The sequence below is a fragment of the Onychomys torridus genome, chromosome 3 (assembly GCF_903995425.1).
Source record: "Onychomys torridus chromosome 3, mOncTor1.1, whole genome shotgun sequence".
Taxonomy (NCBI): Eukaryota; Metazoa; Chordata; class Mammalia; order Rodentia; family Cricetidae; genus Onychomys; species Onychomys torridus.
Genome location: NC_050445.1, coordinates 136879374 through 136903386, shown reverse-complemented (window position 1 = coordinate 136903386; position 24013 = coordinate 136879374). Strand labels below are relative to the sequence as shown.

General features: G+C 40.8%; 1 protein-coding gene across 1 annotated transcript in view; it reads right to left on the bottom strand.

Moving 5' to 3' along the window:
* Positions 1–1426: 1426 nt before the first annotated feature.
* The window catches only part of LOC118580269 (murinoglobulin-1-like), a 65123-nt gene continuing 42536 nt past the window's right edge, over positions 1427–24013 (bottom strand). Inside the window, exons 16-35 of the mRNA XM_036181941.1 lie at positions 20779–20913; positions 19703–19787; positions 16906–17077; positions 16033–16261; positions 15166–15292; positions 14787–14908; positions 14252–14303; positions 11959–12042; positions 11514–11690; positions 11218–11305; positions 10279–10435; positions 9970–10044; positions 9322–9502; positions 8349–8572; positions 6742–6960; positions 6453–6580; positions 4376–4466; positions 3663–3731; positions 2648–2750; positions 1427–1548 (exon numbers count right to left, since the gene is read on the bottom strand). Of these exons, the coding sequence (XP_036037834.1) occupies positions 1427–1548; positions 2648–2750; positions 3663–3731; positions 4376–4466; positions 6453–6580; positions 6742–6960; positions 8349–8572; positions 9322–9502; positions 9970–10044; positions 10279–10435; positions 11218–11305; positions 11514–11690; positions 11959–12042; positions 14252–14303; positions 14787–14908; positions 15166–15292; positions 16033–16261; positions 16906–17077; positions 19703–19787; positions 20779–20913 (2640 nt within the window). The remainder of the gene's footprint in view (positions 1549–2647; positions 2751–3662; positions 3732–4375; positions 4467–6452; positions 6581–6741; positions 6961–8348; positions 8573–9321; positions 9503–9969; positions 10045–10278; positions 10436–11217; positions 11306–11513; positions 11691–11958; positions 12043–14251; positions 14304–14786; positions 14909–15165; positions 15293–16032; positions 16262–16905; positions 17078–19702; positions 19788–20778; positions 20914–24013) is intronic.

The window sequence follows — 24013 nt, the reverse complement described above, 5'->3', positions numbered from 1 at the left end:
ACAGAGATCCTCCTGCCTCTGCCTTCTGAGTGCTGGGATTAAAGGTTGATGCCACAGTCTCCCGGCCCATATTTATTTCTCTTTTCACCCTACAGGTCCTTTGCGTATCCATCATGGCTTCCTCATTACTGTTTTATGGGATTCCTGACTGTGTGAACAAGTGGGACTCTGTTTCTCATGCTTTTCCTTGGCTCACTTCCTTCTGTTTGTTTTCTCTTATTCTGATGTGTTGGTTTTGCTTTATCACCCTATCATATTATATTATATATTACAATTATCCCTTAGAAGGCTGCTCGTTTTCTTTTTTTGTTTCTTTTCGTTTTTTGAAGTATCTCTACGGACCAGGCTGGCCTGGAACTCACAGAGATCTGCTTCCCTCTGTCTCCTGACAGATGGGATGAAAGTTGCGCACCATTACTGCCTGCCTGCTGTTTGTTTTCTAATGAGAGACAGAAATGAGGTGGATGCAGGTGGGAGAGGAGGTTTCTGGGGCAGCAGGGGGACTGGGAGAAGTAGAGAGAGGGCAAAGAGTAATCAGTATATATTATGTGAGGCAAAATCAATTTCTATTTTCAATAAAACAGGAAAAAAATTACAAAAAAGAAGAAAATGCTGGTCAAATATTCTACCATGGAGCTATAATCCCTGCCTTTTGATGCTTTAAGACACTGTCTGCTTATGAAGCCCAGGGTCACCTGGAACTTGCTAGACAGCCTAGGTTGCTCTTAAATTTGCAATCCTCTTGCCTCGCCCTCCAGAAATGCTCTGAATGCAGGCTTGAATCACCACTTCTTGCTTGGTTAATAGTCTTGGTTCACTAGCATACCCAAGGTGATTTTCCTTATGGAGGAAAGGTTGCCATGTGCTAATCTTCATCCTCTGAGGGTCTGTAATATTGAGCAATTGTAAAGGGTTCCCCATTTTCACAACACATGTTCTTCTGTTCGAACGTCATTTCTGGTCATTGCAAACGTGGGGTACAGAGCAAGGCTCTAAATGAGCATGAAGTAAATTTGGATTAAGTGAAGAAAGAATCAAAGACAGAGACTCTCTAGAAGCATGCATTTATTTTTCACACTTGTTCAGTATTTGTATTGCAGAGGCAACAAAAACCACCATCTTGAAGGTTCCTGGGTTTGAGGATTCTAGCAATGTTTTGTCCTCAGATATGAGTTTCAAGAATTTTGTTTCTCTGTGTATGTGGAGAGAAGAAAACAGCACATCAGATGATTCAATTCTAACTGGGTATGGACAGCATGTTTTTCTGCAGGAAAGCAAACTGTCCATGGTAGAGAATGGGATCCAGTGGATTTTCTACCATAAGCTACGAGATACTTTGTTAAGGAAGTTAAGGAGTATTCCAGGGTTAGTGTGCCAATCCCGGGTGTACCATGCTGTGTTTTCACACAGTGAGAGGGTTCTGAGCTCATCTAACATAAGTTCTGGGTAGTTTTGAAGGAAAAGAGGTCAGAGGAAGGCTTGTGGCAAGGAGTACTAAGAGCTCACCTGAGCTGCAGGGGGCGCTGTATTCAGCAAAAACCATTTCATCTGAAAGATATGAAAAAAAAATGAGAATGGGAGTTTGGATGCTAGAGCACTTTGTGAAGCACAGTTGATGTATTAGGACTGACCAGTTTCCTCCATCAGAACCTGGATGATTGCTGAAAATTCTTCTCTCTGGGGACATCAGACAAACCAAGCAAAGGAAATATTCCCCTTGAAGCCAGTGGTTGACACCTTTACCCTGGGCTGGCAAGATGGCTCAGTGGGGAAAGGCGCTTGTTGCCATGCTTAGTGACCACAGTGAGTTCAGTCCTCAGGACCCACATGGCAGAGGGCGAGTGACCATTTCTCCTCATGGCCCTCTGACCTTCACAGGCACCGTGGCATGCCATTCTCTTAAGAAATAAATAAGCAAATGTGCAACAACACCAGAATAATTGACCCTATTGAGAATATTGAAGTGTGCTTATTCTTTATGCTTAAGCAGAATACAGGGAGTGATCCATGGAGACATGTATCCTCTCAGATGCCTTTCTATAGTTCTGATTTTTTTCCTTCAGTATTTCTTGAACTCTTCTATTGTGAAACATTTGGCACAGAAACCCCCCATTAAATTCTCCAGCTCTGGCTTTGCTCTCTCTCTTTGGTCATCAATGACCACTCAGGCTCCAATGCTCTCTCATCTTTTTTTCCTACTATAATTCTTTGTGTAATTCTTCATCTTTGCGTTGCTGTATTCAGAAGAAGATTTTTGTCTATCTAAGTATAGACACTTCTATGTCAGACGTTTGGTCCCTTGAGTTATTTAGACATGTTTGGTCACATATGATTGTTTGGACAAACAGGTAGGAATAAGACTTTAGTGGTTGAATAAACTGAGATCTTATAAATGTATGTCATACCCACATTCTTTTATTAAGAGCAGATTTGCCTATTCAGGCCTATATAATGTCTCAATGTCCAAAAAATAATTGTTTTAAACACTGGGTGTGATGGTATATACAAGTAATATCTCCATTTGGAGCCTGAGTCAGGAGGATTGAGAGTTTGAGGTCAGCCTGGGCTGCATATTGAGAAACTGTCTTTAAAAAAGGAAGAAAGGAAAAAAGAAAAACTTCAAGTTGCATCCTAATCCCTTGCTCACCTGTCTCATAGTAGTCATAGACTTTCACAATGGCAGGCTGCAGGTTTTTCACTGGGATGTCTTGTTGAATGACAAAGGAAAAGGCCAGTGTCTGATTGGTCACCTGGCAAAGGGAGAAAAATAATCCAGAATCACAGTAGTGGCCAATGTTTTACTTCAGCATCACTCAGTCCTTGGTATTTGAGAAACAGTTATGCATGGATAGCATTTAACCTCACAGTCACTGTATTCGTAACTGCTCAAATATGTGGATGGTGATATGGATTTAGAGTAGAGACGTGAGGAACTGAAGTAGAGGCTCCTGGGAGTATAGGAAACTTTTCTAGTCTGTTAAACTATTCCAAAAATCCATATTCCTCCTTAATGTGTGATGTAGAGCTTTGTCCATTGTGAGAGTTAAGCCCTTTGACCTGCTGACTTGGGAGCCTATGGTAAGTCCCAGGAAAGCCAGCAATGCAGAAATAGAATGTAAAGGTTTGTATTATTATTATTATTATTATTATTATTATTATTATTATTATGTATGCATGTATATACTAGTGGAGGCCAAAAGAGGGAATCAGATCTCCTGGAACTGGAGCTACAGGCAGTTCTGAATTGGTGTGAGTTCTAGGAAGTGAACTCTGATCTTCTTCAAGAGCAGTAAGTGCTCTTAATGTTGAGCCATGTCCAAGGCCAGAGAAAGAAAATGTAAAATATCATCTAGTATGAGCTGAGGGAAGGTGCCCCCCTAAAACACTTCCTTTAGAGTTGATCTTCTCCTGCCTTATGTTTCTCACAAAGACCCACCTAGACAAGTCTGGGGAGGCAGGAAGGACCCTTATTTGAACTACATAGACCAAGGACTGTCCACCTAGACATAGTTAGGGACGCAGGAAGGACTCTCACCTGACCTACATAGATCAAGAACAGTCCACTTAGACATAGTTAGGAGGGCAGGAAGGACCCTCACCTGACCTACATAAACTAAGGACTGTCCACTAGACATAGTTGGGGACTCAGGAACGACCCTCACCTGATCCACATATAATAAGACGTTGCTGTTGCTCACTTCTGTTCTGCTCACATGTTCTGATCTTTCAAGCTGGAATGAGAGAAAACACCGTGTTACTAAAAAGGCCAAGGCCTTGGGGATGAAGAAGGCAAATGAACTGAGGCATGGAGTATGATAGACAGAGATGTCACCAGTTCATTAACGTGAGTTGGAAGAGCCTTTCCAAGAATGAAAATACATGCAGAAGACTGTGAATTCTACTCCTCTAGAGGCCAGACAGGATACGACCTGACTTAGTAATTGGTATTTTTGACTTTTGTTGGAAGGTGAAGTGGTCCTGCATTCATAGTACTCACTTACCTCACATTCTCTGTGCAAGTATCTTCTGTGTACTCTGCCGTTGATCTTAGCTTGTTGTTAATTTTCGAAGTTCTTCAAACACCACATCTACAATTTTGGTATTTCATAATATTTTCCCTGAATCATTATTGACCATGTTCATTAGGCTTTAAAAATTATTGATAGCTAGATTGTGAACTCAATGAACTCAGACTTCTTTCTGATATTTCTTCTGCTGGCTGCTATCACAGTCCACACCTATACTTAGAATTATATAAGTCCAGTTTTGTTAAATTAGTACTAATGCTGCTTTGGTTCAGGATGGCATTATTACAATGATGTTGGCACATTCCTGGTCTGGTGTTACAGAAAATCCAAACATCTGGTCTACCTACCTTTTTCACTGTTGGTTTCATTCCAATGAAACCAGAAACCATCTTCACATCAACAATCACCATGTTGGAGGATGGACGGCTGCCTGTGTAACTGCAGACCAGAGATGGGAATGGAAGGAGTATTTTTAATACTTTGAATCTTGCCTCCTTGGAGCTCGATCAGCAATTCCTGATATGCCCTGTGTGATTTTTCCATACCTTAAAATATATGGCCTTTACGGTCAATATAAATAATTCTGAAAATAGATTGCATAACAATGTCAACTGGGAGTTCATTAAAAATAGGAGGATCCATGGGGTATACTGGCCAGCCCTCATAGTCTTATTAACAAGCCTGGGGCAGTAAGAGACCTTATCTCAAAAACCTAATATACTTGGAACTGAACACTGGGAGCTGAGCTTGTCCTATTTCTGTTCTTGTCGATGTGTCTGTCTCCTTCTGTATCTCTGTATTTCTCTCTCTCTGTGTTCTCTTTCTCTCTGTCCCTTTGTTCTGTTGTGTCTGTCTGTCTGTCTGTCTCTCTTTCACATACACAAACAGACACACACACAGACATGTAGTAGGAATCTTAAAGAGTTCTTATTAATAAGAACAAACCTGAGGCCAGTTATTGGGGTGAATGATGGAAGATCAGAGAAGCAGAACAAGCCACAGCTATCTCACCTTGCTAGTTCCTCAGGTGATCCTGTTTCCTCAGACTGTAAGCTTCTGAGTCCTCCTCCACATGAATCTCAGCTGAACTGTGGAGCTTAAACTAACTACATGCTTTTTTTCCTCCTTAGTTCCTGGTCCTCACGCCTTATATACCTTTTTCTTTCTGCCCCGACTCCCTGGAATTAAAGGCGTGGGTCACCATGCTTAGCTGTTTCTAAAGTGGCCTTGAACTCAGAGATCCACCTGGCTCTGCCTCCCAAGTGCTGGGATTAAAGGTGTGTACCACCACCGCCCAACTTCTGTTATGGCTTACTCTTCCCATTTTCTAGCCACCATTTCTGGCTCTGTTCTAGTGGCTGTCTGTTCTCTGACCCCAGATATGTTTATTTCGGGGAACACACAATATATCAGGGAACATAATACCCACCACACAGACACACACAGACACACCACCGTTGTGGAATATTAATTTAATGATGCAAAGGTGTGTTGCATTCTTTTATGCCGCATGAGTTTAACTCTGTAAAACTGTGTTACTTTGTCCACCTAAAGCACCTGATTGGACTAATAAAGAGGGGAATGGCCAATGGCTAGGCAGGAGAGAGGGATAGGCGGGGCAGGCAGGCAGAGAGAACATACAGGAGGAGAAATCTAGGCTCAAGAAGAAGAGTTAGGGGCAAGAAAAGTAGGAGAGGATAACCGGCACCAGGGACCAAGCCACCAACCACAGAGCCAGCCATGGAATAAGAAGGAAAGCAAGAACTACAGAATAAAGAAAGGTAAAATGTCTAGGGACAAAACATAGTTAAAGATTAATGGGATGATTTAAGTGAAGTTAGAAAAGCTGTTTAGAAACAAGCCAAGCTAAGGATGGACATTCATAAAATAAGAATAAGTCTCCATTATTTATTTGGGAGCAGTGTGGTAGGCCCCCAACGAGTACAAAAACAAGCTACTGTAGTGAATCAAGATAATAGGTCACACTGTGGATGTCTACATTCCAGGTAAGATCCCTTCAGTTTTTGCAGTTAGAACCCATTACTGGTTATATTTATATGAAACTTTTGACTAGTGTCAGAAGAACAGAATATCTTTTTTTCCCCTCTAGAAAAATAGAATCTCAAAAGACCAGGAAGACTTGCCTTTGTTGGTGAAGAAGAATAGGCCACATTAAAGTATCATAGAATAAAGAATAATCTATTATTTTACTATGATAGTGGGTAAGAAAGGAACCCAAAAAGTAGACTACCTGGAGACTGAAATTCTACAATTCTGTTGTTTACTTTGTTGATGTCAAGTATGTTTGTTTTTGACAGAGCAAAATCCTAATGAAAAGCCTTGCTTTAGATATCTCTGAACCCATTCTGGGAAGTTCTAGAAAGACACCACTGTAGTAGCCAAGAGAGAGACAGAGGCTCATACCTGATTTCTAGTGAGATCTGGAAGCTGTTGTGGCCTTTGGGGTTATCACAAGTCAGAGGTACTGTCTGTACCCGCAGAGTGAATGCAGACTCCTGTTTCTCCAAGTGCACATTGTATCTTAGCGTTGTCTGACAAGTAGTGAACAGAAATACTTTACCTCCATTGCACTGGATCCTTGGATCGATTTCTCCCAATTTGAACATAATATGTGCAGGTAGACAGAGGGAAACTTTCCATTTGGGGGAAGGAGGGTCCCAGCTATTTATTCACAACTTCCCCAGAATCTTACCTGAGCATACACACATCCTTCCCCTGACACATTGATGTCATAGTCTCCTGGGATGTCTGGTAGTGGGATCTGCTGCAGCAACAGGCGATTACTGTCCTCTATTTGGAACTCTCTAGAAAATGTCCCTGAAGATTGGATGGTCACCAGAGGTGTTTTCTGACTTCTGGCAAAAGTAATTGCTCCATACATGGACAAAGCATGAAGAGCCACCACAGTGTCCTGTGAGGGTGAGTGTGAAAGTTCAGGAGAGCATCAGTGAGGAAGGGCTCAGGCTCTTCCCGAGGCTGTGACAAAAGTGTCATGAGGTTTTGTCTCTAGTTATTTGATCTCTAGACTTTAATTTAGGAAATATTTCAGAACCAAAAATATCCACTTAATTTCTCTCCTTACACAGAGCACCCTGGCATATGCACATCCCCCCAAACCAGTACAATGAATAAATACAACTTAGATTTTCCTCCTAGCGTTTACAGTTTCTCTTCCTTTATCCTTGATTCCCGTGAAGATGCCCAGCATCTTTCAACAAAATCACGTTCTTGCTCTCATCACCAAACTCTCTTCTGCACTGATGAACTCAAGAGACATCAGCATCATGGCCAAGTGCCAGTCACAATCCAATCTTATCACATAAAGGAAAACTCTGATCTAGTGCAGCACTTCCTCACTTTGCACCTGGGTAGCACACTCTGAGGGGATGTACTCCACACTCTAGAGAGGATCTCTGCCACAGGATCCCTCCTTATCCCAAGTCAGCTCCAGATGCTATCCTAAATGCAGAGCCCAACAAGAGAACAGAAACATGCAGTGAGGGTTGTACTGTCATTTCAGTGCAGACTGCCTCCTGAGGTGAAAGAGAGGAAGAATTGAGTGCAAAGCAGGGTGGCTAAGGTCATGGAAGGCTCCTGTTTGTACTTTATTCTCCTTCAGAGGAACTGACCTCCTCACTATGCCTCTCTGGAGAGTAACTCTGCCATATATGCACTGAATACCAGGAGCATCATTTATAGACACTATGGTAGATGTATATTTTGGAAAACATCACCTCATGAGAATTATACTGACAAGCTGATAAAGCAAATGATGTACAGCTTTGATGGTTTCCAGCTGTCATGAGATAAAGCAGGGCTGCAGGAGTTCTCCTAGCTTGGGGGAAAACCTGAGGGAATCTCTGCACACATAAGATGAGGAGAGTCTGTCAGGAGAAGGGGAATGGCCTCACCTAAGAGAAGCAGGATGATAAAGATGCAGTTGGGTCCAAGTAGCATCTCTTAGGTATTCTATGAGTTATTCTAGGGTGAGGGATTATATAAACATTCTGAACATTCCAGGGCTTTTTTCCATTGTTTTCTATCAAGGTTTGGTTCTCAGTCAGATGTCCTCAGCAACTTAGGCCTGTTTCACTAAATGTGGTAGGAAGAGAATTCTTGTGTCTGAATATAGGAACTAGGAATATTTATTGTATAATTTATCATCCCCCACTTACTATAGACTCAAATTTTGCATGAGTAACATGTCCTTCTTTTTTCCCCTCCTCTTCCCCTTTTTCTTATCCTGCATCTCTTGTTCAAATCCGCTCACTGCATCGACTCTGAAGGAAGATCACCGACCTGTGTGGAAGAGAAGCCACCATGGGAATTCTGCTGCTTCGTGATCCACTTCACGATGCGCACTGCCAATGACAGGTCCTCAGGGCCTGGGGCTGGCTGGGCAGTGAGGAGAGCGAGGAGGACATAGGCATTCATCTCCACTTCAGCAGAGGGAGCCTGTGGTTTGTACAGATACCTCTCAGATTTCCTGGGTTTCTGAGGTCTTTCCCAATGGACAGAGTTGTCTTAGGGTAAAAATAGAGAAATAACTAGATGGGTGAGTAGCCAATGAATGACTGTATATCTCTATCTAGAAAGAAGGAAATAGAAGAAGTTTGTAGCAGGTTTTAAAGTTTTCACTCACAATATCCCCAGATTTATTAACAGTAAAAAATCTGCTGTTGCTGTGATACTGTACAACTGAGAAAGATATGAAGACAAAAATTCCTGAGGTATTAAAAAACTACACCTTCAGTGATGCTCCAGCAGATTTGGTGAGAAGACAAGAGCAGACTTGATTCTTTCTTTCATTAATTCCCTCACACCCTACAAAACATCACTTGTTCAGTGTTCAGTCCAAATGACTCAGGGAAGTTTCCCATTGGCTTCAGAATTGCAGTTGAAAGAGCAAAACCTTGAAACATCGTTTGTTTTTTCCTGTTCTTTATAATCTTGGCTCCTCCTGACAGGTATATGTGTTTCAGAGAGGAAAGTTAAATTTTAGCTACATTTCCCTTTTTAATGGTAGGTTGAACTTTGTGCATTCTACTCTGATAATACATTTGTTGATTTGGGTCATACCTGGAGAAAGTACTGAAGAGAAGTGTTTGTGTACATAAGAAAGGCTCATTTCCTAATGTGTCAGTCCAAGGAGAAACCTCAGTGTGCCATAGAGACGGAACTAAAATGTAATATTGTTTCCACACACTGTATACTCCTCTGTTTCCCGTCACTGGAACTGGTTAGAGACGAACACAATAACACACATCCCTACCTTCTTTTACAGCTTCAGTATCAAGTGATTTTAGGATTTCATTTCTCTTGTCCTGGTTCCCTGCCAGAGCAAAAGCATAGGCCAGCAGTGCCTTGGTGTACACAAAGTTGCCATTTCCACTGTGCTCTATTGTCTTCCAGGATGACTCCAGGCAGGTCAGCGCTTTGGAGACAACAGGTTCCTGTTGGCAGAACAATGAATCCTGAGCAATGTGAAAAAGTGTGCTAGCAGGCCTTGGAAGAACCATGGAGGATGTAGACATGTATGCTTTTCAAATGAATCCTTCCATTCCCCTCCACTCTTCTTTTTTCTTTCTCCCTTTCTCTCTCCTTCCCTCCATCCTTTCCTTCTTTCTTCCTATCTTCTGTCATTGAACATATATCTATCCTTTATCTTTTGGGATACATTTCTTTTATAAACTATATTCCATTTAAATACAGACTAATAAAGACAGTATTAAAGGACATGTTTTTAACTTGATTTTTGGAACGTAGTCAGGATTTCATTGACCAGGTGGATGCTCATTAATGGAATATTACAAATGCAAAAATCTTGTTGAAAAGAAAGCTGCCATCTGGCTTTAGAGAGGATAGGAAGCCACAAACTTTATACTAGTTTGGGAAGAAGGAGAAGCAATGTGTCACCTACTGTGTCTGGGAGTGAACTCTCCAGAAGGGCAATGGTTATATAGGCAGACAGAGTCACTTCATCTTCTATTCCACCCTGTAAACAAAAGGAATAAAATAGATAAAGTATACAGCAAGCAATCCACTAAATATGTCTTCCCTGCTTATAATCAATCCTCTGTATTTAATGGAATTTCTCATTTATATCCCCATTATGAAAAAGTATATTGTCAGCCTAAAGGCTTTTTTGTCCCAGTGGTGAGTAGTAACGCCTGACTTTCAGATGTTATTATTACGTCATCATGCTTATAAGTAGTTCAGAATAGGTCACCTTCATGGCATTGTTGAACAGCGATCCAGAGCTCCTGAAACAGCCATTGTCCTGCTGCTGCTGGGAGAGCCAGGTGAAGGCGTGGGTGATGTGTGTTTCATCGATGAAGATGAAGGCTCGAGCTTGGGCAAAAGACTTGAGCACAAAGGCTGTGAGCCTGATGGGGAGGGAGAGTGGGGAGATGAAGGCTTTTGTTCTGATGCAGGACCTTCACACAGGGGTTTCTGGGGGTCTGGACCACACTCATGAGTGATCAGTCTAAGAGTCTCTGAGCGCATGAAGCTGACAGTGTCTCTTGCTCTTTCAAAGTAGTCTTCCATCCCTGGTCCTGTTGGATGTGGACACTCCAGTGTGGTCCAGCTGCTTCCTGCTCTGTTCCTCATTGCTTCTCCATCACTCACTCTCCTGTTTCCCTAACACCTGCTCCCTCATCTTAGCCTTTTACCCCGTTCAATGAATTTCTTTTGTAGATCAGAAAAACCTTCTAGCCTAAAACCCTTGCCATGTGTTTTCTACATCAAAATGTACATACCTCCCCTTCCTTACTTCCCGTTTCTATGTCATTTGGCACCTGTAAAGTCTGTGTGTTTTATCCCAAGAACACATTCTTATGCAATGCAAGCCCACATGAAGAATCAGCTTTTTAAGACTCAGTTATGAGCATCTTTGGATGCTCAGGAAAATGTAGCTGGGTATATACTGATGAAAGCTCCTGTGGAGGAATGGAAGAGCCAGCATATTGAATTGAGTAAAACAGGTGGTACAGATTCAAGGCAGATGAGCCTTGACACAATTTCAGTTCTGTACTTAGGATTCCCGCTACCTCAAACATGTGTGTCTCAAGCCCTGGCATCAGCTGTATCCCATGACATTAGATACATGTAGAGCTGCCATGAGGACCGAGTGGAGCAAACCTGACACATAGTGGACTTCTCTTACCAAGTGCTTCCTTCACTCTTGTCGCCTTGATCCCCGAAGGCACTGTAGGAGCCATCCTTGTGTTTGTAGTTCAGCTCCCTCTGGTAGCCTGGAATGGAAGGCTTTGGGTGTGTTTTGAAGAAACTGATGCTCAGAGAAGGACAGGATGTCAGTCTGAAGCCACAGAGGCCCTCACATACTCTGGCTTACAGGACTGACCAACTGGGGACCCTGCTCAGCTTTCCCCCTCCAGTGCTAAGCCCATTACTAGAGAGACCATTCACAAGAACAAAGTGGAGTTTCTAAGCCTTACTGACCAGCATTGAGGTAGCCGATGGCCTTTGACTTGATCTTCTCAGTCAGCTGTTGGGTCTCATTCAGATATTTCAGTACATAGATGTTAGGAGCAAAAAGCACCATGTTCTGCTCCCCACAGCCAAAGGGCATTTGGAGAAGATTTTGTGTGTTTTCTATGGCTGAACTCAAGATATCACCTGCAAGTGTGAGATGTAACATCAGACCAAACAGCCGTTATCATCAAGAACAAAATAACATCTTTAATAGAATCACTTCCCAATGATGTGAAGGAATTTCAAGGGTGAGGTGTGCTGGGAACGCAGTGGCTATTGAGGGGTTAGAGATGGAAGAATGATGTCAAAGTGTTCAAGTGTAATATTTCAGAAGCTACACTTGGAATCATGGTAGGGATCGTGCAGTGGTAGTGACTATTGTCTCAATTCCTCCAGGGAAGGAATGACTCACCCAACACAGAGAAATGGGCTCTGGCTGAATCTTTCACTACTGCTGATGGGAGCATCAGGGACAATTTTTCAGATATGCCGGCATCTTAATAAACAAAACAAACAGGTACATGATTATTTCAGTACTCAGAACTTCTAAAATACCCTGAGGCCAGTCGCTTAGAACTGTGTCTTAAGCTTTGACTTCTTGCCTCTCTAGAACAGAGATCTTGTTGTAACTATCACAAATCCACACTTCCTGGTACTACTGGCTTGCCAAGCTGTATTGTATTTCCTGTTATTACTGATGGTATTGAAGCAAAGCATCTCCCAAAGGAACTTCTGAGTCTCCTATTGATGCCTTACTTGATTATTTAATAAACATATGAGAATATGTTTATTGATTGAAGATTGGTTTAAGTATACTCTGCTTTGAGGGTTTTTTTTTTTTTGTGGTTTGATTTGTTTTATGCATGTGTGAACTTTGACATTAGTTAGTGTTTTATAGGAATAGGGATCCCAATTGAGAAAATGCCTCCATAAAATCATCCTGTAGGCAGGTCTTGGGGAATTTTCTTTTTATGATTGATGTGGCAGGGCCTAGCCCAGTGTGGGTGGTCCTCATCAGAGCAGGTGGTCTTGTCAGGTGTAAAGAAAGCTAACTGAGCAAGTCAGGGGAGACAAGCCAGCAAGCAGCACTCCTCCCCAGTTCTGCTTCAGTGCCTGCCTGCAGGTTCCTGTCCTCACTCCCCTCATGATGGACTGTGTCTGTGTAAGATGAATAAACCTCTCCTCTCCAAGGTGCTTTTGGTCATGGTGTTTTATCTCAGCAGTGAAAACCTAAAATAAGACAATGTGTGAATAAACCTCCAGTAGGTCATATAAGTAAATGGATACATTCTGAGATGGCCTTTGTTATTCCTGGTTCCCTCTGAGTGGCCTAGGAGGTTTCACTGATCACTCCCATGCTACTGTCATGGAATGCTTTCCTATGGCAGGGGTGATGGCCAGATTGCCTTGTAATAAGTAAGTATCAGGACAACCAGAAATGTCCGATGGGAAGAATAGTGTTTTTGTTATCTTGTTCTTGGTTTTTAAAAATTAATCTCCAGTAACACCGTTCATGCACTTCCTACCATGGAAAACATTTAAAGGACTTTAGAATTACATGATGATTTTCTTCTACACACTGTATTAGTCACTGTTACATTAGTTTATTTCTTTTACAGAGAAATTTGCTTTATTTCATCTCTTTTGCTAATTTCCATATGATAATGGATTGTACATTAAATTGAAGCTATTGTTCCAGTTTCACCTATTCTTTGGACAAATACATCTTGGACAAGCACTCCTCCACTCACTGGTGCAGGTGCTGGTCATGTGGTCATTCCTGTGAGTGGACAGTCTTGCCTCTGTGCTTGTCCCTCACAGGGGACAGCAAGCTCCCCTTCTGTGACACTTTGCTATATTCCTTTTGCAATAGTGTGTCCAGTGAGGAGCATGGATGAAAGAACAAGTCATAGAGACAACTATTAAATAAAATATTATGTTTGGTCCACATCATTATTTAGCTTGCCTTATGTATGGAATTTATTCAGCCATAAAATCCTTTGTTTTTATTTACAATAGAATATAAAAGAAATATGGGCCTTCCCAAGATATTTTTTGTATTTTTATTTTTCTTTAGGTAAATTTTGGTTGTATTCTCTTCTTAGCTATAACTTTCTAAATACTGAGACTGGCTGGATGAGAAGGTTCTGTGTTTTAGAGAAAAGGGCTACAGGGACCTCTGAAGTCCTAGGCAGAAGCGTGACTGTACTCTTGGTAGCTTCATCAGGTGAGTAATGATCTTGGTAATTTGTGTGACTCAATTTGGTGATTTATGTTAGTGGTAATAAGAAATGCAGTATCCTGTTTTTCTTTAATTAATTTTTTTCTTTTATTTTACATATCAACCACAGTTTCCCCTCCCTATTCTTTTTCAGTTCTTTCCACCAACCTCCTGTCTACCCTCCAGCCATTCCTCCCTCATTCAGAAAGGGGCCGGGCTCCCTTGGGTGTCAACAAAGCATAGTATGTCAAGGTGAGACAGGAACAAGCCCCTTCCCTGGCATCAAGGCTGGGCAAGGCATCCCATGGGGAATAGGGTGCAAATAGCCAGCTCATGCACCAGGTACAGGTCCTAATCCCACTGCTAGGGGCCTCATAAACAGACCAAGCTACTCAACTATCCTGGTTTTCTTAGAGAAACATAGTAAGAGATCCAAGTAGATGATGTAAGTTATTATCTTATTACTATTTTAAAGGATTCTCACCTGAGGCACAGAGCAGTGAACTGAAGGTATGTTCTTTCTTGATTCCTTCGGGCTTGGACAAAAAGATAGAAAGTTCAGACTTGAGAAATTACTGAATGTACAAACACAAAGATGTTAGCGACATTTTATTTTATTTTATTTATTTTTTTGGTGGAGACACCTTCTCTACCTTTGGACCCTGGACTGGTATTAGATCATCTAACTTTCCACCATATCAGGAATGGCATAAACATTTGAGAAGTTAGGCATGCCAGGTCAAAAAGAGGACAACAAGGAAAGATAATAAAGACAAAATATAAGATCAGAAGAAGGAGGTCAAGTGTAAGAAAATAAACTGGCATAGCCCATCCCCTCCAGGCTCCAGTAAAGAGAATAGGAACAGGAAAGAACACAGAATACACTGGTTTAAAAGCGCGAGCTTGCCACTTGCTGTGAGATATCCTAAGATTACACGTTATTATCTTCTATTTTTAATCTAAACACAGTCAACCTCGATCCTTTCTTATCATACTGTCAATCAAGAGAGGTCACTCACCTCCACTATCAGGACTTTGACAACTGTGTCCTTCTTCCCAGTTTCAGGAACAGTGGCCACCTCAGAACCACAAGGCTCTGGGGACTGTTGTGCTTCCGCAGTCACAGAGAAATTCACATTACCTGGAACACATGGCCCACAGAGCTGAGCTCAGATGTGCCAGGATCTTGGCACCCTACAAACCCCAAGATCTGCAAAGTATCCTCAAGTTCTATGAGCAGCAGTTCACTGGTTTGTCCTATGTTTAAGAAGGTGGTAAGCATGAGCCAGAAGTAGCCATGACCCAGAGCTTGAGGGTCCAATGAGAAGAAAGTAACTAAAGAAACCTTCCTGCATTCAGTCTTTCTGCACAGAGTCCCCTTACAGAGTCTTCACTCACCTAAGGATTTGGGAGTTACCAACCAGGATGTGGTGTGCCTCCCATTGGCACAGAGGCAGTAAGAGTCTTCCTCTTTTGCCACTGGGACAGCTGTGAAATCAGGGGAGTCTTCCAGCAGCACACTGACCTGTGGCCCCACATGGCAGAGAAATATCAAAGATGTCACCCCAGGAGGACAACATATTATGTGTAGATGGAAGTAGGTGAAAGGATGTGGAGGGGATTTGTGTTAAAAAGAGAGTAGGAGCTTTTGGAACTCATGTGCCTAGAATGTCACATAAGGTGACACAGAAGGCTTGTATGTATTTCATATATGCACATACATACATGCCTAGAATTTTATTTATCTATCATCTATGTATTATCTACACAAATAAGTAGAGAAAAAATTATAAATTTATCTATTGATATTTGGTTTATTTTGATGGCAAAGATGTATTTACTGTACTATATTGTTATCTACTGTGTGTTGTTGGTATACATCTACCTGTAACAAAAGAAAATCCATTGTAGAACATTTTGCTGCTTTATCCCAACAACAGCCTAATATGTCTTTGTGGACCATATCTTTTGATTGTACCCAGAGGCCACAGAGAATATCCTGTGTCTGTCAGTACAGTATATACTATTTCAATAATGGCAAAATCACCTAATACATTTTATGTAGTGTCCTTATTGTTAAATAACTCTTAGTTGTATGTGTAGCTAGAGTCTGGGCTTTTTTTTAAAGCGTTTAGAACCAGTGTTGATGGTTCCAATACAACCCTTTCCTCCCTTTATTTCTTCTTTTCATTTAATTCTTAGTTAAAGTTTATACACTCTAATTTTCCTCTTCCCTGGTCATGCTTTATTCAGAAAGGTCCTCACCCGGATGCATGTAGGGAGGTAGTTCAGCACGGTGGCCTTGAGTGTGAAGGCTTCTCCACGGATCACAGAGTAGGGCATTGTGAGCTCCACAAAGAAGGGCTGGAAGGCTTGGAGAGACACTGCAGGGGAGAGGCCAAGTCCAGTGTCACTGGACAGGCAGAGGGCTCCAGCCTTCCACTCAGTGATGGTGTCAGGGACTGTCACATCCACTTCAGCTACTCCTGTTGAGCTGGGAGAGTGAGAAAGTGAGGTACAGAAACTGAGCACATGAATTAGTTATTTCTGAGATGGTCACTATGAGTGTGATCTAATGCTATCACCAAGGAGAGTGACTTCAAGTCATCACTTAGAGTTTTTTAAATGAGTTATAGGAAGTAAACAGTGTAAACATTACTGCATGTGGAAGAATAACTGTTTTTGTTTTTGTTTTTTTTTTTTTTGAAGCCTTGTTTACCCCACTCAATTCATGGCCTCATGACACTTCGAAGTCTGTGTGTTAGTGGAAATTTGAACATAGATTTGAAGTTGTTTCTGAACTCCCATCTCTAAAATACCATATGACAATTTTATGACTTATATGGTCCACTCCATGTACAGTCTAGTAGTCTACTCCAAGTAGGACTGCCTTACTTCCTACCTAATATGGCATTCCTGAATGGTTCTAAGCATCAGAAAGTATGTGATAAATTTTTGTGTGAATTTTCTAGGAGTGATGGAAATAAATGTATTTTACAATTGATGGGTTGATATGTAATGGTCTTCTAAATTAGTCATTTCCATTATTTATGATAGAAATTAATTAGAAAATTACTAGAAAACAAAGAAATAAAATTTTCATACCCAGTCTGAATCTTACAAATAGAAATTACTTACTTTACTGTGACTAAATCCCAGATCCAGGTTTCAGGAAAGTATTTTCTAATGGTCTCAGTAGGTGGATCTTCATGTGATGGATCTTTACTTGGTCGTAGATCTTCATGAGAAATTGTTTTCACAGTTTTTTCAAGTTCTCTGTCAGTCCCATCATCATATGCCTTAGCAGGCACTATGAGGTTACAATAGAAGAAATGGACATACTTCTGAGTACAATGGGAATCAACATACAGGGTAAATGTACCTTAATTTTCAGTTTCTTCTTGACTGTTAAATGCTATCAAAATGACACTGGAAATGATACATTGAACCTCTCACTTTGGGGGACAGTGGTAACATCCCTGTCAAAAACAGAAATTATGAAATCCTGGAGAAAATATCACCTAATGTAGTTTGAGTTGTAATGAAGCACGGGTGCATATTTTCTTGGGTTGGATAGTCAGGGAATGCTTACAAATATAACGTTCCCAGTAGGAGGATTGAAGATCCATAATACTACCTCCCAGGCAACAGATCCTGTGGTTACAATGAGCATCACTCTAGACCAGAGCTGAGTGATGGCCACATTATCAGCAGATATTCTTGGAATGGTTCTCTTTCTCTAGATATCTAGAGTTGTAGGATTAATGCAATTTTTCATAGGTTTCCATTTATATAAAAACTGAAAGAGGTTTAGGTACAAACTCTTGGAACAGACATACATACAATAGAAAAGTCCATATCAAGGTTGTGGTTTTTTTTTTTTGTTTGTTTGTTTTTTGGTGATGCAAAGAAACTTTATAACTCAAGAATTATAGCATTGGCTTGGGGTTATACTGGCAAGAAATGCAAGATTTGAAGGTGGCGACAGAGGGTCTGTGCTCTGCTTTTCCAAGAACAAGTATACATCAGATTTAGTTAGGGCTTCATCTAAGTATTTCCCAACTTAATCCCCAATATTAAATACATAGACACACAGACAGCCTCATTTCTAGAGGTCCCTCTCTGTGATGACATCAAACTCACACCTGTACCTCTATTTGCCTTTAATTATTTGGTGTTTTCAATCAAGTAAGTTCTTCGTTTAAAGCCTAAGGATACAAGGAGAGTTGCCCTATTTATCCACAGACTAGAGTAGTCACTGTGTTAGGTCCTGTTGCTTGTGGTGATATTTCTATACTTTTCAAATAAGTAAGGGGAAAGTTAATAGTCTGTAAGGATTCTATCCTTAATTATGTCACCAGCCTGCAACGGCGTCCCAGCCGGGCAGGCCCTCTGAGTGTTCCTTTTCTCTTTTCTGAACTCTCTCCTTCCATTCTCTTCCCTCCATGCAGTCTCTCTGTTTCTCTCTCCCTCTCACCCTCTCTCTCCCAATAAAGCTCTAGAAAGGTAACTATAGCTCTGGACTCCCCTCCAGCACTCTTCTCCATTGGCATGGCCGCCACGAGTGCCACCACCAACACAGTCCAGTCAGAATTATGTTTTATTTTATGTTAACACACATAAAAATAAATTTTAGTATTTAGAATATGGATAATAATGAAGATACGGATTCATGATTTCAAGTTATATTGCAAGGTATAGTAATAAAACCAATATGGTACCACCACAAAAATAGACATGTAGATCAATGGAACAAAATTCAAGATCCAAACATGAGCTCGTCTGATAGTTGACACAGATGCAAAACAAACAAACAAACAAACTACACACAGTAGAGGAAAGACAGCATTTTCAGCAAATGAAGCCCTGAATACTGGCCGCTCCCATATAGAAGAACGAAAATAGACCTACATCAATGACCCCACACAAAATCGACTCCAAATGGGTCAAGGACCTCAACATGAAACCTTAAACTGCTATAAAGGAAACATAAGCAGTAACTCTACAAAATAGATGTGCAGGAAAGGAGTTTTTAAATAAGACCCATTCACTTAGAAATTAAGGTCAATAATTGACAAATGGGACTTCACAAAACTAAAATGTTTCTACACTGCTAAAGAAACAATTAATAGAGTGAAATGGAAGTCCACAGAGTGGGAGAGAATCTTTGCTGCCTGTACACATGATAGAGGGTAAATATCCAGACTATATAAAGAACTAAAAAACAAAGGGTCAGGAAAACAGCCCAACTTACAAATGGGATCTAAACAGAATTTTCAAAAGAAATAAACATGGCTAAGAAATATCTTTAAAAAGTGTTCATCATGCTGGTAACTCAGGAAATCTAAGTTAAAATAACTTTGAGATTTCATCTCACCCCAGTCACATTAGTCAACAAGACAACTGACAACCACCTGAGAACGGGAAAGGGAAACTCTCTCTTGCTGATGGTGGGAATGCAAACTGGTGCAGCCACTCTGGAAGTGGCTCCCACGAAGGAAGAGGGAAAGGTTACACGTGGTTGGTATTTGATGAAGAGAGAGTGAGTGTGACCTTTGACCTGAGTGCTTTGCTTTTCCCATCCTCTCCTCTATCTGCAATGCCTGGTTTTTTCCTTCTCTTCTTCATCTCTAATACACAGGAAATTCTCTTCACCTCTCTGACATGTCTACAAAAGTTCTTCACACTTCTCACAATGATTCTCTATTACACTATTGCACTTTTTCTTATCTGTCTCTTTAACATTGAAGGACGAGCCTCCAATCTCTAACTTTTTTATATTACCAGCATACTTTTGGACATATATTGCTCAGGGAAGTTTGGCTCCTTCTCTTTTATTGGATACTATACATGCTCTCCAGTTACACTTTATCACATTTGGTAAACAATTCACATTTGTTTTATTCTGAAAATAAAAGCTGATTTGTTATTTTACCTGCGATTGGAGGAAATATACCATATAAAATACATAGTCTAGGATGTTTGATCTTCAAGTTGGTGAATGCCTTTAAGCCCATGTCCTGGAAAGAAAATGAGTAATCAAGAAAAATATCTCAAAATTCTGAAAAAACTCAATGTGTATGAAAATTATAGTAACTAATTCAGATACAGGTTCACATGTTCAATTAGAATTCCTATTCAAATTGTATTTTCATACTCTTTAGATAGTGTTGTGAGGTACACAGTATTCATAGTGAGGCATACGTGCTGGTCTTCTTTCTGATACAAAGCCCTGTTATTTTTAAATGTCACTTATAGCCTCACACAAGTGCTGCATACATTTAATCCTAGGACTTTGGAAGCAGAGGCTGGTAGATCTCTGTTGTGAGATACTTGATAGTACTGTGTAAAGATATGTCACTGTGACTGGTTTAATACAAAGTTAAATGGCCAATAGCTAGCCAGGGAGAATAGGCAGGACTTTCAGGAAGGGAGGGCAAGTAGGAAGAGGAATTTAAAATGGGGTGAGGGGAGGGGAGAGAAAGAGAAAGAGATGCCAGGTTCCAGCTAGCCAGGGGAAGCAGGAAAGTAGCACGTACAGAAGGAAATAAAGGTCAAAAGCCCCAAGGCAAAGTGTAGGTGAATAGAAACAGGTTAAATTAAGATATAAGAGCTAGTGGGAGAAGCCTAAGCTAGGGCTGAACATTCATACTTAATAATAATCTCTGTGTCTTTACTTTCTCTGGGGGACAGAAAAAGACTTGTTTCAAATCATGTGAGTTTGAGGCCAGCCTGGTCTACAGAATGAGTGCCAGCACTGCCAGAGCTACACCGTGACAATCTGTTTCAAAAAACTGGAATTAAGAAAGTGTCATCCATCCACTCTGTGCCTAGACTGGTCACTTTCCAAGATGCAGATTTTATAATGCTTGGGATTGAATCCATGAACCCGCAAGGTGGTTAGTCTGTGATTCATATTCCTGGTCTGACTCTAAAATTCTTTACCAATATAGCATTTCATGAAATCTAAATAATTCCTAGAGCATCCTGTTAATGGGTGGCACTGCTTACCTCCACGTAACTGTGGACATCCCTCTCTTCTGGTCGTAAGAGTGGGAGTCCACCCTTATCCCCACCAAACCAACACGGGTATTTGTCTCCATCTGGGATGGAGCTGCTGGGCTGCACATCTGGCAGATTGTATATCTGTGTAAAACAGGAGACAAGGGAGATTCTTTCTTGGGTATTCTTGGAAGATTCTCACAGAAAGAAAATAATCAGTGTGATCACTGCAAATCATTTCTCAGTTTCTCAATGATCCCCTAACAGAGTTTTCTGAATATTTTCTGTTGAAGAGCACTTTATTCTGAAAGTGTTCACAGTATTTAGAAAAAGGCTAAAAATACTTCACATATTTAAACAATAAGTATGAACATAAATCCTGCATATTATATTTGACAATGATGTAATTTTAATGTAATTTAATAGAAAACATCAAACACTTAGAAATATGTTTATACTACATAAACCATTCAATAAATATAAAATACAAGGCTGTATATTTCTGCCTACTGGTAGGTACACTATAAAAACAAACAAAACAAAAATTGAGTTGGTCAGTGTGCAAATAGCCTGTAGAGATCTGAATGAAGAATTCTCTACATATTTTATTTCTTAAAATTCAGGGGAAAAATTTCAAAACAAAACAAACAAACCCAAGCTACCTCCCTCTTTGACAGAAGGATGTATTCAACCCTCCATACTGCAGTGCATGGAATTAGAAAGAGGGAGAGATACCGCAGGTCACGTGTCCAAATGGAAGCTGTCATGATTAGCAGCCACAGGAAAGCTGACAATGTACAAGCAAGTTTGCCAGACTGCACCCAACCCAGCCTGGGCACTGGAGGTCAGGAGTTCACAGAAGGCAAGGCTAGGGGAATGAGTGAGGAAGACAGGAAACAAAGTCTCCTCAACCCAGGATGCTGAACCTGGGACTCTGAGACATGAACATGTTCTTGGGATGGGCGGTGACTGGGTAACAAAGCTCACGAACTGACTTTTGCCTTTGGTGGCTCCCTCTGAGAGAACATACTGGCTTGCTCTAAAGTAGCAACACGGCCAGTCATGTGACAGATAGCATCACCCAAGCCCAGACCACAGAGCCAGCTTAAGTTCCCAATGAATCGACTTGTAATTCTTCTACAGATTTCCAGTGTTAATGACAGAAACCAACATGAGCAAAGATAGGAGAGTTGAGGAAAGAATGATAATTAGACACCAAATAATAAAACAAAAAACCTCCAAAGGACAAAGAAATAAAATAAACAAACAAAAAGTATAAAATTCTCACAGAGGTAGGGTACATTGTATCCATACAGCTAACTCAAGACTTTTTCAAATCTAGAGCAGGAAATAATAGGTTTTGACATAAAGCTAATTTGCAACAAAATATTTCAAAATATGTCAGGTACATCTGAAGGAAATGCTCAGAAAACAGAAAACCCAAGGGCGACTGGAGTAAAAGAAAGACAGCGTTAGACGATTTCCTCAAGACACTCACCATCTGCCTAACAAGAGCAATAGACTGAGAGAGAAATCAGAAGTGAAAAAACCTTAGAAAAGAAGCAAATTAACCTCTCCATCAAGGTTTTTAACTTGGAATCCCCATGATCACAAGGGACTGAGAATTTAGAAATCTGGATATTTGGGTAGGAAAATTCATATCCTACTTTCTTAGGCATATTATAGAAATGTAACATTGCCTGACTTATAAATCAAAAAGTAGCACATACACATGTATTAGCAAAATTATGACTTTGTCCTGATGCAATATCAGAGATGTTTTCACATTATATTTGGATTATTCAGGTAGCCTGAAATTCTGTTTGCATCATTATTTGTCAGGACTTGAGTGGATTAAAAAATGGCCAGCTTGATCCACATGGCTGAACAGGGCAACCTTTACACAATGGGTACTCAGGAACCTTCAGCTTCTGAAGGGGGAACTCCTATTTTTTCAGTGCAGAGGCTGCACCTGAAGGTGGGCTCCACTGTTCCCTTCCATACTTGGTTGACAACCAGTGTGTGGAAAGATGTGAGTTAAGATGGATCATAGTAAACATAGCAGTGTTTATGCGATCTCTGCTTCAGCCCTTTCTGGTTTTAACTTGCTTGATGATGATTTGTATTGTTATTGTAGCTTATTTAGACTGTTATTTCATACAGGGCATAGTTTTTTTCCATTTCTTTCTGGTATTCTTACATATTTTATCTCATGCATTTAAAAACAGTATGTCAGAAATGATACACAGGCTCCCCAGGACACAGTAAGAGCCCACGGCCTCACCTGCTTGTGAATATTCTGGATATCAGATATAAATAAAAGATCTTAAAAATTCCAGAGAGAAAACATGGAACAAATAGAATGATGCAGAATTAATGGTATTGAGCATCTTAGCACTAACTCAGGAAGATATGAATCCACACACCCAATGTCTCCAGACTTCTGAGGGAACACGATTTCTCAGCTGATGATTTGCCCCATTTCAAAGAATTAATTGTGATGTAATTACAGACACTGATAGCTGCAAAAGAAGTTTGCCACTGACCCCCTCTTTCTCACAACAGCACTAGCACATGCTGAGTGCCCCAAGGGAGCAGCAACCTGAACAGAAGTCCAGAAGTCAGCAAACAGTGAACCAAATGTGGGGAATTTTGAAGGGACTCCCCAAACTGGAGTGAACCCCTGTGTTTCAGAAGTCAGCCAGGTGAGAGCAGGGTGACAGAAGGCAGGATGACAGAGGGCTCTGTGGGGACAGCAGCAGAACTGAGCACTGCCACAGATGCTAGAGAACTGAAGTCTAGTGAGGAGGACGATGGCCTTGAAGTAAATATAAGAAGGAACAATTAAGTGTCAGGACAGAGGAAAACAAATGAGAGGAAATATGACCCCAGCTCACTATCCGACTTAAAAATGAAGCACATGTGTTGGTTATAGAAATGAAAACTGTCTAAGGATTTCACACAGTAATCATATAGATTTGTAGGCAAGGTGAAGACCGGAAGGGTCTGCACAATCAGCTTTCATATGCTGCTTTATAATAAGAAGAATGAACAGATGATGTTAAAAATGAACAAAGGCCAATACTTTCAAAGACTAATAGAGAATGTGGAATAAAATAGTAAAAAATAGCTGTAATCATTGAAAGTTCAAGCAGCCAAAGCATGGCTAGGGCAGGGTGGTGGGAGGAAGGAAACTCTGTTCATGATTTTTGTTATATATCTTTGGGCAGTACATGAGTTTGTT